Consider the following 19,316-nt stretch of genomic DNA (forward strand, 5'->3'; position numbering starts at 1 on the left):
AATTGGGGTCCAGAGCTGTACCTTGTGAGACTCTGCAGTTCATTTAATTTTACACAACCGTACAAAACTGTTCCCCACTGCTGAAATAACTCTTCATTTATCTAATGATGTCCTTCTCTTACCAAACTGCTGACGGTTAATGATTTCCAATGCATCCTTTTAAAATCTATATGAAAATAATCTATTGGTTTGTTTGATAAACATATTCTCATTGACTGCATTACATTACACTGTCAGTGGGAATTGTCATGTTTTAATCTTTTACCAGAGCCACAACTCCGCCCTGATCTTACAGTATGATTCCGTTCATAATCTGAGGTCTGAGTTATTGCTTTGACATTGAATTAATTATTTAGTTGGCATTCTTTTAAGTTCAGGAAGGTAATTCATAAACCTCTTCTGAGCCTAATAATTACCAGACATTCCTTGGCAAGGCTTTATATTCACACTGAACAGATTATGAAAGCGTTTGCGCCAGCATTTCATTAGAACGTGAAAGAAATTATGCTCTGGGTCAAAGTTTTGTTTCTACTCATGCAGATTATAATTATTAAACCCGAATGCATCACAAGCTCAACTGCTCACAGCCTTCATCATTGTTACCGCCTCTGTTGTGTTTGTGACAAACCATCTTGAGGAGCGGTTTGAACTGATTTTCTCCTCTCAAGATCATCCTCTCGTCAGATTTCCTCCTGACATGGCGCACAGTAAGTTTGACATCTCCATGAGATGGAGATACTCTGCTTGGAAAAGATCTTATCTCTGATCCCCAGATTTCTCCTGCATCCCACTCCGAGCTGAACCAGGGGAGACCCAGTCCGCATTCCCAAGAACCACCGAGCTTTTTTTTTTTTTTTCCCCCCTCTAATGTCTGTGTAGAATAAAGGTGTGTATGATTGGTGGCATGCACCTCCCTCTTTGGCTTGATAAGACAACTTTAGTTGCAGGCACACACACACACAGACACACAGACACACAGACACACAGACACACACAGGCGTGTGGAGAAGAGAGAAGTGCATGGCAGTGAAATACAGGCTTTGAGCAACTAGAGGAAACTCTCAGATTATTGAGGCAAGTCTTTGACTGGTCGTGCTCTGAAACACTTTTCTGCAGATTTCTTCATCCTCAGAGGGCATTGCTGGAGGTCTGTAGACGCTGCGGGGAGCGCCATGTATTCCTACACAGTGACAATAGCCACAGGGAGCCAGTGGTTCGCAGGGACAGACGACTACATCTACGTCACTCTGGTGGGCGCAGAGCGGTGCAGCGAGAGGACGCTGCTGGACAAACCTCTGTACAATGACTTTGAGAGAGGGGCGGTAAGTGATGACAAATGATTTGAGTTTATCTGCTGGTGAAGGGTGGGCGATGAAGCAAAACTGTGCACATTAACTCTGAGACTATCGAAGAGGAAGAAGGTTGCACAAAACTGGAACTTGAAGTTTACAACGGTCATGCGGTAAGTTCTGGTTGGAAGTAAATGGAGATCATATTCCTATCTAGAAAAAACAGATTGAACCCAGCGGTAAATATTAGCACACCTCGTCATTTGAATGTGGTTTCATACAGGGTTAATTCACCGAGTCAGTTGTGAGCTCAACTGTAACCAGAGCATATGATGTGCTCATTGCTTGTTTTCATGTCTGTAGCAGCTTCCTTTGTACATTTACATGGACTATATCCTTTGTGACACTGAATTTTCACCCCAGGATGTAATGTCACTTCTTTTGACAATTACACACATACAACTGGTTCAATTTCAAACCAGTGACGTTTCCTTCAGCCAGATATTTGTGGCTTTTCTCAAACATAAAAAAAAAAAACAGTTGAAGAGCGTCACGGTTTCTGTCTCCTCTGGATCATCAACTGAATACAAAACCAAAATAACATTATTATACACACATGTCTTATTAACAGACACAATAGATAGCTTTCCAGAGTAACTGGATACTCTTTGTGTTGTGAAACCTCACATACTATCTTGCTCTGTACCTTCTCATTGTTGGTTAACATGTAATTCCACTTCTAAATCTACAATATAGACACTGTGGTTTTCACACATCTGGTGGCGTTTGATTCATCCATAGTTGATTCTGACTACAAATGATCAGCCCAGTTTTTTTTTGACCGTGACCACACTGCAGGTGGACTCCTACGACGTGATAGCTGGAGAGGACCTCGGCGAGATTGTCTTGGTGAAGATTGAGAAGAAGAAATACTGGGTGCAGGATGACTGGTACTGTAAGTACATCACGGTCAAAACCCCAGCTGGAGACTATGTGGAGTTCCCCTGCTTCCGCTGGCTGGTGGATGACAAGGAAGTGGTGCTGCGAGATGGACGAGGTAGTCATTAACTCTTTACTTTACTCAATGAGCAGCCAGTCTTACCATTCTGTCAGTCAGAGTTTGTGGAGCCAAAACAAGAAGTTGAACAAAAACTAAAAAAAAAATGTCTGCTGTAGCACATCTGCCTCAGGATGATAAATCCAGCCTGGTCAAGCAACACAGACAGAAAGAGTTGGATATAAGAAGAAAAACATACAGGCAAGTTTCCTTTGCACCTGCAGTTTGTTGAAGGAGACGGAGGCCGCTCGCTAACAGGTCTGCTGTCCTTTATAGGTGGAAGGAGTGGCAGCCTGGCTTCCCTTTGAGCATTGATTCTAACAGACACAAGGATCTCCCCCGGGACATCCAGTTTGACTGTGAGAAGGGCGTGGACTTTCTCCTGAACTTCTCCAAGGCGTATGTGCTCAAGCAAAGTGGATGATGTTGGATATAATACTCTTTACTGTGGAGGAGAGGGAGTCAGTAGAGCTTTGACTTCAGTGTTTTTTTTTTTTGTTTTTTTTTAACTTCCGTAAGGCCACTATCAGATGTTAAGATGACTGATAACATTCATCTTTGTTCTGTACAACAACAAAAAAAAAAGAAAGAAAGAAACAGACATCATTGTCTGTCTGTCAGCAGGAACATTTGCATTGTGCTTTCAAAAGGGCGCATGCTTAACATGTAACCAAAACAGCAGTTTATAATGTTTGGCAAGTTGAAAACACAACATGAGACACATTTCTCACTTTAATAACCTTTACGTTTAATGATGATGATGGTGATTGTAATTATGATGATGATTTTTTTGTTCCAGAATTGAAAACCTGTTTTTGAACCAGTTCATGCACATGTTCCAGTCCTCCTGGAAGGACTTTGCTGACTTTGAGTCAATATATATGAGAATCGATATCCAAAACACAATCTCAGGTCAGCATTCTATTCTATTCTATTCTATTCTATTCTATTCTATTCTATTCTATTCCTCACATTATATTATATGATACAGAGTATGTGATGCAACACTGGAGAGAGGACTTCTTGTTTGGATACCAGTTGCTGAACGGCTGCAACCCTGTCGTGATCCAGAAGTGCACCGAACTTCCCGACAAGTTTCCCGTCACTCATGAGATGGTTTCCGTGTGCCTGGAGAGGGACATGACCCTGGACCAGGAGATGGAGGTAGGTCCTGTTATGTCTGCTTCTAGAAAAACCTCTCCAGTGATTTGCAGTAAGAAACCTGCGTTCCGGCTCCAGGCAGGGAACATCTACATAACAGACTACGAGGTGTTGGATGGAATCACTCCGAACTGCACAGACCCTTGCACCCTGCAGTACCTGACTGCTCCCATCTGTCTGCTGTACAAGAATGCTCGTAACAAGATCGTGCCCGTCGCCATACAGGTACACAGGTGTGAGTGTGCCACCTCATTGTCTCTGTTTCCATCTGGCATGGCATCACAACTTTGCTGTCCCCACTGCCATGGGTCTTCTTCTTTTTTTATTTTAGCTCAGCCAGACTCCTGGTGAGGACAACCCAATCTTCCTGCCCACTGACAGTCAGTACGACTGGCTCCTGGCTAAGATCTGGGCCCGTTTTGCCGACTTCCAACACCACCAGAATATCACACACCTGTTCAGAACACATTTGATCACAGAGGTGTTCGCTATTGCCCTGTACAGGCAACTTCCTGCTGTTCACCCCGTGTATAAGGTAATATTTGGACTGGTTAAAAGACTGGTTGATTTTATGTCTAATTTGTTGACTGATCTGTTGTTCCTTCTCACAGCTTCTCCTCCCACACATTCAATTTACCATCGCTATCAACACCAAAGCCAGAGAAGAGCTCATATGTGAGTGTGGCATCTTTGACAAGGTGAGTTTGTGGTTGTTCAAGGAAAAAAAACAAGAAAAGCAATGACAGATCAATAAAAAAGGGAGTTGTAAAGAGAGATGAATTGTGTAGTCATAAGAAAAAAAAATTGTCGATATATATATACATATATATGAAATTAAGGGACACTTTAGTTTAAATATGCCATGACACAATCATAAGCAGGCTTTATTTATTTAGAAGGTAAGATTAAGAAATCCAATCTAAGGTATATAGTTAAGTTACCTCATTACAACTTGGAAATATGAAGAATATTAAAATCTAACATTAAAGAAGTCGAGATGATTTAAAACAAAAGATAAAAGCAAGACAATAAATGGTATAAAATGATTCAATAAATTGCACACAATAAGCAAGCATGAACAACAGCAGTACATTGAGGCTTTGATTTTTGGGGGAAAAAGCAAATGTGTCAAATGAAACATCAGAAAAATAAATATAAGTGACTGCTGGAGTGGAAAATTGACTACATGTTTGAGTTGAGTAGGTCTGGTACAACATCTGTTGTTCAAGGTGACGTCTTCGTCAAACGCCGCTCTGCAGCTCCACTGTCAGTCGTTTCTGGTTCTCGTCTATAAGTTCCTCCTGTCACTCGCAGCTTTTCTTCGGCTCCATGTTCCACTTTCTTCTCTGTACCAAGTTACAGCTTTTTTTGTTTTTATGTCTTCGTGCGTGAAACACATCAACTGACACAAAGAGACTTTTAACAGTGTTTTATTCTATTGAGGGTGAAATCGATCATCATGTTGGCAAGAAGAGTGAGACTAAATATCCTCTTTTGGTTGGACATGTTCACTTTTCACATCCTGCCACCGTTATGTCTGATCTTCCCACTAAATGTTTGGTAAACTCTTTGGGAGGCTGCCGATTCATTGTTTTCATTATGAGAGTATTTGAACATGATTTGGTATTGTTTATTCATTTATTTGACCAGTAAAACATATAAAGTTAGTTGTTATTTCCTTGTTGAATTTAGATTTTTAAGATATTTCTATACCGTTTATTGTGGAACAGAGAAAAATGTAGCCCTAATGAAGCATATTGAATTTTTGCCTTTGATATTTTGTTTGTTATATGACTAAACTTTCTTTTTGCACAGAGGAGGCATGCTTTGAATATGTTCTAATGATGGACTTTTTGTATTATTGACCTCCTCTTTTGTCAGAAATGGAAATATGGCCACCCCAGAAGACACACCCAATAGTAAACTGAAATCGTTAAAACTAGTGTTGTAGTCAAGACCACCTAACATCGAGATCAAAACCAGAAAAGTGACACTCGAATGAACTATTGATAACTGAAAAGTGCAACAACAAAAAAAAGTGAGCATTTCTCCAACTTCTCCTGAAGGCGAATGCGACAGGCGGCGGTGGCCACATCCAGCTGATTCAGAAGGCCATGAAGTCTCTGACCTTCAGGTCACTGTGCTTCCCTGATATGATGAAGAGTCATGGCGTGGACAGCAAGGAGGAGCTGCCCACCTACTTCTACAGGGACGATGGCAACAAGGTGTGGGACGCGACCAAGAGGTGAGAAGAAGCTCCGTCGTCACAGAACTGAATAAAACAGAAATGTAACCTTGACAGAGAAGACGCAGCGTGAGCTGAGTGAACATTCCTGAGTCTGCCAGCAAGCGACATTGTTGTTCTTCCCTCCCTGCCTGACAGCTGTCCTGTTTTCTCTCCGGCAGCTTTGTGTCTGATGTGGTGTGTCTCTACTACGCCAGCGATGAAACGGTGCAGGGAGATGAAGAGATCCAGGGCTTCGTTAAAGACGTGTGCAGCTTCGGCATGCAGGACTTCGATCACTGCGGTGGGTGAACATTACAGATCTTCGAATGTATGTTTTTTTTTTTTTTGGTTTATTTGTTTGTTTGTTCCAGCTCTGCAGCCACAAACAAGACACAATTTTCAAGGCTATCCATTCACCTTCCCCTTTTTTTTTTTTTTTCAAATTTCGAAGACGAGAAAAAGCTGTCTGCCTCTCAATATTTCATTAGCCGAGGATTTGCCGGAGAAGACAGGTACGACGGGGAACAGACAGCATTATAAATTTAAATCTGCTCTGTTATGGATGAACGGTTGCAGGGTGAAGAAAAGAAGCCACAGATGTCTGACGGTGTCACTTTCAGAGCCCCAGTGTTGTAACACCCCGGCACCCCTCTGCGCATTTCCCCATCATTACCTTCCCGAGCACATTGTGCAAGAACCTTTCACACAACAGTAGCTTGCAAAAGTAAAAAAAAAAAAAAGAGACAAAAAAAGGGGAGGTTTTGTAAAGATTTTGGTTCATTTTGACACTTCTGTGTTTCTACAATCTGTGCACAGAGTTTCCCAAATCTTTAAAATCCCGTGACGAGCTGACAGAGTACCTGACTGTTATTGTGTTCAACGCCTCAGCGCAGCACGCAGCCGTCAATTTTGGACAGGTGAGTAAAAAATAAAATAAAATTAAGAGTGATAAAGAATTACAAAAATACATGCTATCATTTGTTTGTTTTTTTCACATACCTAAGGTTACAGAGAAAACACGCACAGGGGTCTAGGGATCACACTCCATCCCTCTGTGACCCGATTTTGGGACCAATTTAAATGATAAAATAAACTTTATTGAGCAAAACCATCAGTGCAACATGCGCAATGATTGCATGCCATATTTAAAGATTTGCTTTGTCTTTCAGAGTGAACCTCTCCAGTTCGCACACATTATTAAATGCTATTCATTGTCAATGGATCCATTTTTCCACCTTGTAATTTTCTGTGTTGGAGTTCACATAAGAAACCCCCAGAGTTCAAGATAAGCACATTCCTTGAATAAATCTAATTCACTGTCTTTGTGTACTTTGTGCAGTACGACTGGTGTTCCTGGATTCCGAACGCTCCGTCTACCATGCGAAAGCCCCCTCCCACGCAGAAGGGCCTGGCAGACGTGAACCTGATCATGGAGACCCTCCCTGATCGCGGACGCTCCAGCTGGCACCTGGGAGCCGTCTGGGCCCTCAGCCAGTTCCAGGACAACGAGGTAAAGCGGCAACGCGCAGGGGAATCACTCAAACGCTTTCCCTCGTCTCCCGGCTCCTTCTTTTTAATCTTCCAAAACAAGCACAAGTTTGAAACCAGCGACACATTTCAACTGTCACCTTTCCCCCCTGCAGCTGTTCCTGGGCATGTATCCTGACGAGCACTTCATTGAGAAGCCGGTGAAGGCGGCCATGGTGAAGTTCAGGAAGCAGCTGGTCGAGATAACCGGCTCCATTAAGAAGAGGAACGAGGGAAAGAAGCTGCCTTATGACAATATGTCCCCTGACAAAATCCCAAACAGTGTCGCTACCTGAGAGAGGAAGCCTCTGCAGGGGACGCCGAGAAAGCCTCCGCCTCCTGTTTCGCAGTCAACTTCTGCCGATGATGCAAGGCTGTTAGAAAGCATACAATGTTTAATCTAGGAGCCTTTTCGTTGTTTTTGTTCATGCCAAGGGCCATTTCTGTGAAAGTTTTTTCAGATGTCACAGTTTTTTTGATCATGCTCCAGGTTGTTTCTCCGCCATTTTGATTGAAGTCACTTTTTCCTGAATGGCTTTCAAAAGGAAAAGCTTCAAGTTATTTTTGTGGTTCCAGTTGGGGCTTTCGGCTCAGGAACACAAGGACCACACAGTGGGACGTGTAAGGGTTCTATGTTCGGACGGTCTTTTCTATCTGTAGATTTAAATTGTGGATTTCCTCATTGTAATACACGCAGAGTATAAATGCCTGACCTCATGGAGGTGTGTGCTGGACTGAGTCTCAGCCTGTCTGATTGGAGTTTGCATGTTGTCCCTATGCATGCACAAGTTATCTCAGGGTACTTTTTTTTTCTTTTTTTTTTTCCCTTTCTGCAAAAGAATAATCAGAGACCAGACATTGCAAATGTGTGTGTGAGTGTCTGTCTCTAGGGTTTCCCTGTGACAACTATAGGATCAACTCCCTCCAACTCAAACAACGGATGATTAGGTGGATAGTTTTATTGCATCCAGTGTTGTAATATCACTTTATATTTCACTGATCTTTTTAACAAATGCCAAAAAACAAGCCTGTCAAGGATGAGTTGAACTCTACAGTGACTCAGTAGCACCACACAGTGCCCAGTGAAGGTATTTGGTTAATCTTGAATAATATGCTGGCATTGAAAACACACACCTAATATGGGATTCAGTGTGACATTATGCAATTCAAATTCATATAAAGAAGGTGTAAGCATGTATTGACTCACTGGTGTTTCACCAAATTAGATAAACAACACCTCGGTGAATGGTCTTTACTTACAGTATATACACTGTATTTCACTATTTCCGCTTCCCCTTGTGCTTTATTCGCCAACACAATGACAACAGCGTCCATGTGAGGTGCTCACACACCATTGGTAGAAACCCGGCTTCAGTGACACTTCGACACACGGATAGGTCAGGACGAGGGATTGAGCCGTTAACCTTTAACACGGGGGGGGGGGCGACTCGCTCTGTCAGCGGAGCCACAACCTGTCCTGATGTCCCTGAAACGCTCCCCGGCTTCACATCAGCTCATCATTCTTGTCTTGTGCCCGACTGTTCTGAAGTGATATACGAGGTGTTGACTTGTCTTTCATACATTACACTGTGTTGCCTTTTATGGTATATTCTCTTTGGGAATAACAAAATCTGTGTTTTCAAATTTGGGATACAATTCCTTTATGATTTACATCAAACTCTGGTGGTGTTACCTCAGATCTGCACCACCGCTCCACACAATACTTATAGATATCTAAGAAATTCATCTGAATAGGAATTTAAAAAAAAAAAAAATCCATGAACACGCATGAAGCGAGTCCACAACAGTAACACATTTGATGATACCGAGACAGATTTAACCATTTTTGGACAAATCCTGCTGCAGTAACATTCCACTTCAGAGTGTACCATTGAGTGTAGTTGCACTGTAAAAACTCACACCAGTATTAAAAGCAACTTAATTTTTATTTGGTTGTTCTTTTTCTTATTTCTACATATTTTGTTCAAACATGGGAAATCAACTGAAAACACATCCATATTTTTAAAAACAGAAGTACTTTTTTTTTTTTTTTTTTAATATACCAAATTCTTTACAGTTACTATTTCAAAGTAATTTCACAGACAAACTTGTGGAATGATATCATAAGACAGGGGAACAGTCATTTATGTTCAAGTCCAGTCAGTAGTAAACAAATGTACCTTTTATGCAAGTTACACTCTTCCCAGACATGATGGCAATTTAGAAGACAGTGTAAAGACAAGAGATATCCCAGTCTAAAATATTGAGACTGAGAAAATACAACCTTTTCCTCAGCCCGTGTCTCGCTCAATAGGATGAGGAGATGAAGAAATCTCTTCATGGTGACAGACACAAAGAAAGCGAAACAAAGAAAAGTGGTGCTCAAAAAAGAAGCATCCTAAAGTGGCCTCAATCTTCATCATAACTACACCAAGATGTCCGTCAGACTTCATGAAAGGAGCCAGCTCCTGTGAGTAGAAAGTAAAAAAAAAACAAAAAAAACAACCTAAAGTCTACTTTTCATCTCCCGTCTCAGGGAATCTGCACATCCAGTCGCTTTTTTTTTTTTTTTTGAACAATTCTACAATGAGGTGGAATGGGGATAATCTGCAATGTGCATTTTTTAAAACTGGATTAACCTGGAATTTGACAAAGAGCAGAAATTCACATTGAATTCAAGTAAGCAAGCTTTTCACAACTTTATTACCTAAATCATTTAAAAGTGCAAAACAAAGGGTGGAATCGACTTTTGTCTCGGTACGTCTGGGATAAATGTGTAAGTTGCATAAAGTTACTAATGGAGGGAAAGGATGGAGCAGGGGTGGGGTTAAATGAACAAACAGTACTGCTCTCGGTTAAAAAATAAATACAACACAAATAAAGAAAAATAATTTCACCTCCAGGGAGGCTCTGGACGTTGAACACCAGTAGACCGTAGAATAGAATAACAATAAAAAGGGGTAATTGCACTTTTTATCTGTCTAATTGCACTGAGCCTCCTGGGTACTGAAGCATCTCCTGACTGGGTCTAAGTCCAACTCGACACATAACAACTCCCTCGGCTCACATTATCACTTTAAAACTATATTAGACTCCAGATCTCAGGTCCACATGGGGCATGTACATAAATACAGTATGCATTGTTGCGAAAAACCACAGAGAACCGATTTAATTTATTGCTGCTGCCGAGCAGAACTCCTCAGTTGTGTTGTTGGACCGATGTCATTCACAGACTGTTATCAAAGACAGTTGTTTTTTTGTTTGTTTTCTGTTTTAAATGTGTGTGCTGCTGGAATGGCTGTGAGGCTCAACATGAGCCTGGCATTGCTGTGCTCCCACACAAACAAAAAGCACTTTACAATGAGCTCAAGAAAAAACTCCACCTCAAGAAATCCACGGCCGCCTAACTCAAGCTGCACCTTCAGCTCCAAACCAGCAGGGGGCGATCTAGTCAGCCACAAAGCAGTCTGTTACAAGCACCAAAGTATGGATGTGATGAACTAGAACACCTGACAGAAAATGCATCTTGAAGGCTAAACTTAAGCTGTGAAAGGGTTGGGTTGTTTTTTTTTGACAGAAGTTAAATGAAATGTATGAATAATAATAATAATAAAATAGATTCTCATCCACGTGTGAAAGATGAGCAAAAATAAACAAAACGGGTAGATTAAAAGTGTGACTTCTGCTCGCCTGAAATGCTCATTAATGATCCGTCACACCACATCCAAACATCAGATCTCACACATTCAGCTCCCTGCAGAAATGTGTGAAACAAGAAAAAAATAAAAAAAAATAAAAAAAATCTTGAGGATTACCAGTAAATGAGTGGGTCTGGACCTGCACAGCATTAATGAGGCTAATTTCCAAGAGCCACAGTTACAGTCTGCCTGGTGTGTAATCAAAACTATCTGCGAGGGTTCAATTAATCGGCCGAATGGGAGCGACGACAACGCTCCGAAAATAGGCAGCTGTGGATTTCCCAAGACATATCCCATGACTAAGCAAACATCTCAACATATTAAAAACTGCACATGGAATATCACACCGCAAAGACCGTGTCATTCGCAGGATAGAAAAACAAGAGCGACACTGTTTATGCCCAGAGGCTCTTATTACGATCTGAAGACATGGAAATTATCAGCAATTTCCTATGACCGGTAAAAAAGATTTTTTTTTTCTCCCCTATTTATTTATTTATTTATTTTTTAAAGTTATTTTTGTAAAAAGTTTACATTCTCAAAGCCTTCAGAAAGCTTGTGTTGGGGTAGAGACGTCATTAGCTGGATTTCCCGTTATCTACATGAGCGCTATGAGACATTTCTTTTTTTTTTTCTCTTTCCTTCTGCATGGTTCCACTTTTTAACCCCGGTTTCCTTTTTTTGTCATCCACAGGAGGGTTCACTCTGTAAGCATATGTGCATTTGAGGAAACGTTTGTGTGTGTGCTCTCCCTCCACATACAACATACAGTATAAGATTTTGAAGAAAAGAAGGAAGTCGAGCAAAGGGGACGTGTGGTTTCAACTTTAAAAAAGAAAAACAGGAAAAAGTGCTTCGATGCATGTCCAGATTCGGAGCGGCGCGGAGCCGACAGACCACAGCGACACAGATGGCAGTAGCTGGAAAGTTCCAGAGATCCGATGCATGGACGCTACATAGTGATCCACGACAGGTTAGCCCAACACTCACAGGAGGTAAAAACGAACAAATGTAACATACCCACAAGCGAAAAAACAAACAGAAGAAAAGACGCATCAAGAGACGCGTCGACCTCTGGAGCCGTTTGTGAGTCTATTTGTCTCAGTCCTGCTCTAACAGACGTGTATCTGTGTGTGGAGGGTGGTGCGCTCCAGGCCGCTCCCGACATTTACAGAAGTCAGTATAAACAGTCCGGTCCCGGGAAAGGATCGGAGGTCTTGGTGGAGGGAGGAATAGGGTCTGACAGGTGGAGTCATGGTTCGTCTTTCTGTCTTTGAGGGTGGAGTTTGGGGGGGGGGGGGGGGGGGGGGATATAAGACAACCAGAGAAGGACTGTGGGTCAGTCTGGAATCAGAGGACAAGACTTTCTGGTTCTTCCTCAATCACCAAGCATCACCATGACGGCTCCTTTTAATCGTGGGCCTGTTTAATGGTTTTTATTGTGAGCAGGACAATCGATGGCCTGGATGGAGGCGTCAGACGTGGAGCACCTCCATACTGTAGTCTTCTGTCTCTGTGTACTGGGAGGAGTTTGTGTCTGATTGGGTCGGGGCCAGAGCCTCCTTGTTCTCCAGGCTGGGCTCCATGAGCGGCGGCTTCTCCAACACCACCTTTTTACACGTGTCCGGCCGGTTCTGCACGTATATGACCCGGTTGTAAGCCTTCAGTCTCCTCCATAGATGGATGTAGACTTTGCACTGGACGTACATGAAAACCAGTCCACCCGTGAAACCGATGGCCACCACCACCAGCTTCGTCCAGAAAGGCCACTCCAGGATTCCTGAGGAGCAACGACAAAAGAGAAAGAAATGCACCGATCAGATACCGGCCAGACAGTAAAAAAAAAAAGAAAAAAAGAAAAGCTAAACAAAATAGCACAACATGTACTCTGGTATATGTACTTAATTTGTACTCAAGTTTAGGAGATCGAAATACACAGGAGGGGGAAAAAAAAAACTGTGCGGGACAGCTCAATAAACTGCTGCAAATTTAATGGATCTCAGTGAATCATTCAATATATCGACCCTGACCTACAGTATGCACTAACTGGGGAGGTATGTGACGGGGGGAAGCGAGGGGACACAAAGGGAAACATCAGTCAATATACAGTATGTAATGTGATGTACTCCTCTTCTTTCTAACATGTTTTTAACAAGGCCACACAGTTCTGCCTGTATATTCTGAGTATTTCACATTACTATTACTAGTTTGTCAAGCAAACTGTAAAGTTTTCAGGTTGAACTGTATTTTTTTTTTCTCATATAATCACATTTTGCCCAGTATTTAGTCTTAAAGTTATTAGAAATTTAACCGTTCATTAGAAAATGTATAATAACCAAAGTGGGATATTCTGCTTGAGTGTCAAATGTAGATAACGTAAATCCCTACATTGAAGAGTACCGAGAAGACAAATGTGCGTGAATGTGACTCATGAAGCTTTTTTAAGGGACTGTTGAATCAGTGGGAAAAAAAAATGCTATAAAAGCTAAAAACATTTACATATTTTCTCAACGTTGCACAATTTGAAAATATAGCTCGATTTCAATAAAAGTTACAAAGCAACAACATATATTATGCTGGTTTTTTTATCGTCTTTAATGCATTCATGATGCTTTATTGACATTGACAGAACATGTCGGTGTCTCTTTGGATTGTGGTTGCGGTTAACCAACATGGCTGCACTATAAAATATTACATGTAAATAATAATGGCATATATTGAAAGTGTGTTTTATGTCATGTCTTCTTCCAAAATGGTTCCGTCATCAGAATTATTCATTTCAGAAAACACCGTCTCAGATCAATATTGAGATTTAAAGTGTTATGGATTTCTCATCTTTGATGACGTGCTGGCTTCTCAAATCAGTTTACACTTACATGACATTACATAAAAGTAGCAATAAAAATAAAATCATGACATGATAATGACAGTGTTCACGCCATAATTGCCGTACTTGAGTGAGTTTTAAGTCTGACACCTGATTTGTCATGCTTGCATCGTTATATTTCGCTCTCGTTGGCTCGAATAATAAAATACACAAAATGCCCCCAAAAATAATTAGTCTTGATGAAGAGAAACAGGAACAGCACACAGACGGCTCCAGCAGCTTTCACAAGATGGTTACCAGCAATGAGGAGGATATGATTTGTAGTGAATTTGCTAAACTGCGAAAACCTTCCTGTAACCCCAGAGGCTCTTCCAGGATTTCTGCAAAATGCAAAACTCCTTAACCCCACTGCTGCGAGTTAGGAGGTGAAAATGTTTTGGAATGTATAAATATTTAAACGGAATTGTATTAAAAATCCAACAGAAAAACTAAGAGGCTGAAAAGTTGTTTGGGTGGGGGGGGGGGGGGGGGGGTTGGGACACTCGAGCTGACCTGACGGACCCATCCGTCTTATTTTACGGCGTGATCAGGAGAGAAGTCTGCAAAGTGTGAGACTGAAGCCTGATGGAACAAATATACAGACAGGAAGACAAACATGGCCGTGTCGAGGGGAGGAATGCCAGTTCAAACAAGGCAAATATAATATAATCAGTCTGGTATTAACTATGCAGGACAGAAATGTCAGACGGTTCCTATCCAACTTTATGAGACGGGATTAACGTGTCATTTGTTGTGTAGGAATATGTCAGCGAGGTTGGTTTTAATCAAAACCCTCAGTCGCAAAGTATAGCGCGCCAAATAAATCACAGCGTGTTCCTCCACTGTGTGTCTGCCTGCGTTCATTAGGCTGGAACATGAAGCGGTGTGAACGTAACCAGCCTTTGAGGGGGAAGAGATACGGTTTCTATCTTAAAATCAAGGCAGGAGTTGGGTGGTGGGGGAAGAAAAGGGGGCATTAAAAAACAGAAAAGAAAAGAAAAAAAAAGCGAAGTTGGAAAAGAACTGGATACAGCCGACAGAGAAGCTGACGAGGGAAAACACAAAGTCAAAAAGGTTAAAGTGGAAATGTTTACCTGGGATTCTTCCGGCTGCATGAGTAAAGAGAGTGTAAGTATCATGTATTACCAAAGACACACAAACAGCTTGGTTAAAAAAAATGGCAAAGCGAAGATACTGAAGTCAAATGTTACACACATATGAGGATGTATATTTTTTTATCATGCAAACAAACACTGAAGCCGTTGCGCAATTCAAAACTCAAGACACTTCCTCTCGTCTGCAATCTCCGATAGTGAGCAAAGAGAGGTTAAAAGAAAAAAGAAAGAAGCATAACCGGTTTCTGTATGACTTGGCAGAGGACAAGCTGGGCTGGCGAGAAACAATTTGGCATCACCATGGCGACCGAACCTGACAGGCCTCAGGGACTCCAACAAGTCTGAATCATCAGGTTGGGCTAAACAGGGACAGCCTGCTCCTCCATCTGCACACGGTCTCAGCAGCGCCAAATACGCCGGGGAGGGATGAGCAGCAGCAGACGCGGTGCCAGCGGACACTACAACAGCCCCTCGTTACGGCAGCCGCCTCCATTTTTAGCCCCGATGGCTCGGGAGCAGCGCGAGGACGGCGGTGGCGTCAGTCTTTCCATAACTAAGTGCTGCTGTCCACTGTGATCAGTACGGATGGAAGGAGCTGCGCTCTACAGCAGAGAGGGGCGGCTGGCTCCTCGCTTTATTGTTCACTGAAATGAACAACACTGCCGATGAACTCACAACACTTCAATCAAATACTTGTATTCACTCGGTAAATACTGTGCACATATGTTTACTTTAAAGTGACAAATACTAAATCTTCATGTTTGTCCTTTTTTTTTTTAATATATATCTCAAGAGCGGATTCAAGTTTTGCACAAGCCAAACAGCTGCCACGGTATCTTTAATTAATTAATTTTTTTAAAGAATAAGAATCATTAACTATTCATCTTTTAGTCCTTTTTGGTACGTTTTAGAACAATCGCAGTCTGTCAGCTGCTTGATGCACAAACACTGAAAACAAGGAGACCCAGCTGACGGTCACGGAAATAACTTCTGGACAGCGGCACATTCAAAGCTCACGATATTTACTCAGTGAGAGCCGCTTCGATCGCTCCTCTGGGGGTCGCCGTAACGGATCACGTGACCTGCACATGTTTGATTTGGCACAAGTTTCTATCCTGGACGCCCTTGTTCAATGTAATGTCAATATAAGGTCTTGATAGAAGAATCACACAAGTGCTGGTTTAACGCCAACCAACGACCTTGGTGCCACTATTATTGTTGTATTTAATTAACAAAGCCAGGCCACTTTATGCGACAACGAATGATCTCAGAAGAAATCAGAATGATACTATTTTCACAGAGGTTCTTTGCTTTTTCTCCATCGAGTTGAGTTTTTCTACATCTACCGCTGTCACGCGGCTGATAGACCGCGCCGTTCATACTACACCAACAGTTTTTGGAGGCACGCAGGTGCACACGATCGTAAACCACCCACACACTCCATCCTTGTCAGGATCTTTTGCTGACTGCACGGTTTGCTTCACAAGGAAGACTAACTGACCTTCAACACGGCAAAGCTGAAACAACTGAATCCCAAAGAAATCGTCACCAGACTCCCAAAACGGATGTTCTTTGTTTCCAAATCGGCAAATCGAATTTCACAGACTAATTCAAGTCATAAGTAAGAGGCACACAAACACAACAAAGACGGAAATTGCTGTAAAACTCATCTGCATGTTTTTTTTTTTTTTTTTTTTTTACTTTAATACCGGCTGAGTCCCTGCATGTGAATTACACCCACACACATATTCCAGTCTCAGGAAACACTTCACACTACTTGTATTCACAAACTGATCAAACACTACACTTGTTACTAAATACTGCAACACAATCGACGTGGAGGTGGTGAGAGACTGGATGAACGCACGACGCCCGACACATCTAATACAGACGACGATTAGTTGTGAGTTTGTGTGTTCGATTTTTTTTTTGCGCTGACCTTGTCTGATTTCCTCTGCCGTTCGGTCGATGAGGACGTAGAGTGACCACACTACGCAGGTGATGGCGATGACGTGGAAGGTGACCGAGCACATGATCTTTCGTCTCTCGCTCGCCGTCATCTGTAGTTTCTCCCACTGTGGGACACGAAAGACAAAAGCAGTTTATGAGGATGTCAAAAATGGTGCAACAATAATACATTCGCACACACAAAAAAAAAAAATCATTCAAACACTTGAAGCAATTAAACTCTTGGCTCTCTTGAACGCTTTCTGGAGCCGCTCAGGGGGCGCACTAAATATTTGATGGGCGAGCATTCAGCCGCTGTGCTCAGGATCTAGTGCCACACACTGCTTCCTGGCAGGAAGGATAAGACTGAAGAAGAAATGTGGCGCCCAGCACACCGAGGCCGGGCTCCTGCCAGGTAGCTCGGTTAACGCCACGCGGCACCTTGTTGTTCACCGAGGCTGGAGATGAGCCCGACAAAACAAAGAACACATGAAACACAATGCCAGCCCCCGAGCAGATCAGCTCTGCAAATAAACAGTATAGCTTCTCACAAGCGCAGCACTCGTGAATTCAGCGATGGAGCGCCACGGTTGCAGGGTCACTTTTACGAGAGGTGGGTGTCGAAAGACGACGTGAAACCAAGAATTCCTTGATAAACACTTCATACCTGGAGCAGCATCTCCCTCTCATCTTCAACGTCTCTCTGCACTCACTCGTTGGGCAACTTCAATATTCACTAGTGGGATTCAGAAGCCATTAACAGCGGCACATTTGTTTAAGGCCTTTTGTGCAGCTAATGAAGGGCAGAGGAATTTTAATTAGAGTGTCCTGCTATCTCTGGGCTACTGCGATTGATAAGAGCCTTTAAAGAAAGTGCACTGCTTCAACCATCTGAAATAAATCACAACCCACTCAATGAACTCCGCTTATTAAGAAAGCCTTCGAAGCTCGCTGTCACGTCCTTCTTATCTGCCAGTCAGATTTGTAGCAAAAAGAGGTGTGAACTTTAAACACGGCAGAACAAACCGTCTTACCTTGCGCAGCGGCTTGAGCTTGGTCTCCATGATGAACTCGTATTTACAGAGCTCACAGCAGCGGGTGTCGGAGCTCTTGATCCACTGCTGTAGACAGGCCTGGTGGACGAAGCGCAGGCTCCCTGTGCAGTGGCACGGGGTGATCAGAGGACTCTCGTCATCCCCTTCACAGTGACAAATCCTGTGGGAGCGCCCCCACCCCAAAAAAAAAAAATACAGTGAGCATGGAGCTGGAGGCAAGACAGCTGGAGCAAGAGGAAGACAGGAGAGGAAAGATCAAAAAGAGAGAAGTTGGCAAGGAAAGCTGAGACACCTGAGGTCTGAAAGACGGAGCGAATGTCAGCAAATTTGTAGTCATCTCTAGTGGTATTTGTGTTAAGACTGCTTAGAAACTGCCATTGTCTGCACACTTAGCATAGCTTGAGGAGAACATGACAGGTGGGAATACGATTTCACAAATATAAAAGCGTATTAGTTTCCTTGGCTGCAGAAGACAATACAAGCCCCACATGAATAAAAACCAATCAAGACAACCTAATTTGATCCAGAGCACTTCATTTACAAATACACACCAGGGTTTTCAGAAAATAGTCAACATTCTTACAGAGTCGCGACACGAATGTGAACACAGCTCCGCCTGATCTCAGATATTACGGAGGCCTACTTTCAGTGTTTCCAGAACTAATACAGATGCTTGTTTTGCAAACGGTTTTAAAATACAGCTTGAATGTCTGAAACATGAAGTTTTGTAACCAACTCCCACAAGCTGGCATTTGAAAAGTTGAACAAGCTTAAAGAAGATCTTTTTAATGGTTAATTTATCTTTATAAATTTATGGGCTTGATATTATTTAAAATCCACCCAACACTGTCAAAATACTTTTGTTAGGTTTCATACATAATTTCACTCGATCTCACTTCGTGTGCATGTTCTCCCTGAGCAACAGCCCCAAAACACATCGGAGGTTGATTTGTGACTCTGAAATTGCCTGTAAATGTGAATGTGAGCGTGTGTGTCTCTGTGACAGACTCGATGGATGGATGTGTGCACGGCAGTGTTTTGATCCTCTGACGTTGGCTCTTCCTGTCATTGTGAAGCAGATGAATGGATTATTCACCCACAACCATACTGACGTTGTATTGTTGCAAAAGTGATCCTGCTTTTGTCTCTTGTTCGTTTCACTGACTTCAGTCATTATTATTTGTCTCAGACCGTTAACTGCAACATCTGGTGCTCGAATGCGAGATTATGAATATTTCTGACTTCTAATGGGCAGAATTGCTTCATAATCTCTCCTTGTACAAATATTCTTGTTTCAGTGCCCATAAAACACACCTCTGTTGATTTAAATTGGGTACCAAATTATTTCCAATGTTACAGGTTGTATTTGTTTTT

The 19,316-nt window shown here is 42.3% G+C and overlaps 2 protein-coding genes across 4 annotated transcripts in view; one reads left to right on the forward strand and one right to left on the reverse strand.

Annotated features, from left to right (window-relative positions):
* The first annotated feature begins 953 nt into the window (after window positions 1-953).
* alox5a (arachidonate 5-lipoxygenase a) lies at window positions 954-8,000 on the forward strand. Its single transcript, XM_080481833.1, has 14 exons — window positions 954-1,322; window positions 2,148-2,346; window positions 2,466-2,547; window positions 2,623-2,745; window positions 3,146-3,258; window positions 3,338-3,510; window positions 3,586-3,732; window positions 3,839-4,042; window positions 4,119-4,205; window positions 5,574-5,752; window positions 5,914-6,035; window positions 6,551-6,651; window positions 7,074-7,244; window positions 7,378-8,000. Exons 1-14 carry the CDS (start codon window positions 1,173-1,175, stop codon window positions 7,555-7,557), a joined length of 2,031 nt encoding a protein of 676 aa, XP_080337959.1. The 5' UTR covers window positions 954-1,172; the 3' UTR covers window positions 7,558-8,000.
* Window positions 8,001-11,599: 3,599 nt separating this feature from the next.
* The window catches only part of marchf8 (membrane-associated ring finger (C3HC4) 8), an 85,454-nt gene continuing 77,737 nt past the window's right edge, over window positions 11,600-19,316 (reverse strand). For 2 of the 3 annotated variants that reach the window (XM_080481834.1, XM_080481835.1), the window contains exons 5-7: window positions 17,922-18,102; window positions 16,880-17,015; window positions 12,297-12,739 (exon numbers count right to left, since the gene is read on the reverse strand). In XM_080481834.1, coding sequence (XP_080337960.1) covers window positions 12,435-12,739; window positions 16,880-17,015; window positions 17,922-18,102 — 622 coding nt within the window. In that variant the 3' untranslated portion in view covers window positions 12,297-12,434. Of the gene's footprint in view, window positions 12,740-16,879; window positions 17,016-17,921; window positions 18,103-19,316 lie in introns of all 3 variants that reach the window. The other variant, XM_080481836.1, reaches the window with a different exon arrangement.

The sequence above is a fragment of the Lipophrys pholis genome, assembly GCF_963383615.2.
Source record: "Lipophrys pholis genome assembly, chromosome: 15".
Lineage (NCBI taxonomy): Eukaryota > Metazoa > Chordata > Actinopteri > Blenniiformes > Blenniidae > Lipophrys > Lipophrys pholis.

What these genes read in the sequence shown, in the direction of transcription:
- alox5a (XM_080481833.1), top strand. Translation starts at nt 1,173, where the DNA reads ATGTATTCCTACACAGTGACAATAGCCACAGGGAGCCAGTGGTTCGCA. An exon ending in GGTGCTGCGAGATGGACGAG is followed by an intron (nt 2,347 to 2,465) that starts GTAGTCATTAAC and finishes TGTCTGCTGTAG; the next exon opens with CACATCTGCCTCAGGATGAT. An exon ending in CTCCTGAACTTCTCCAAGGC is followed by an intron (nt 2,746 to 3,145) that starts GTATGTGCTCAA and finishes TTTTTGTTCCAG; the next exon opens with AATTGAAAACCTGTTTTTGA.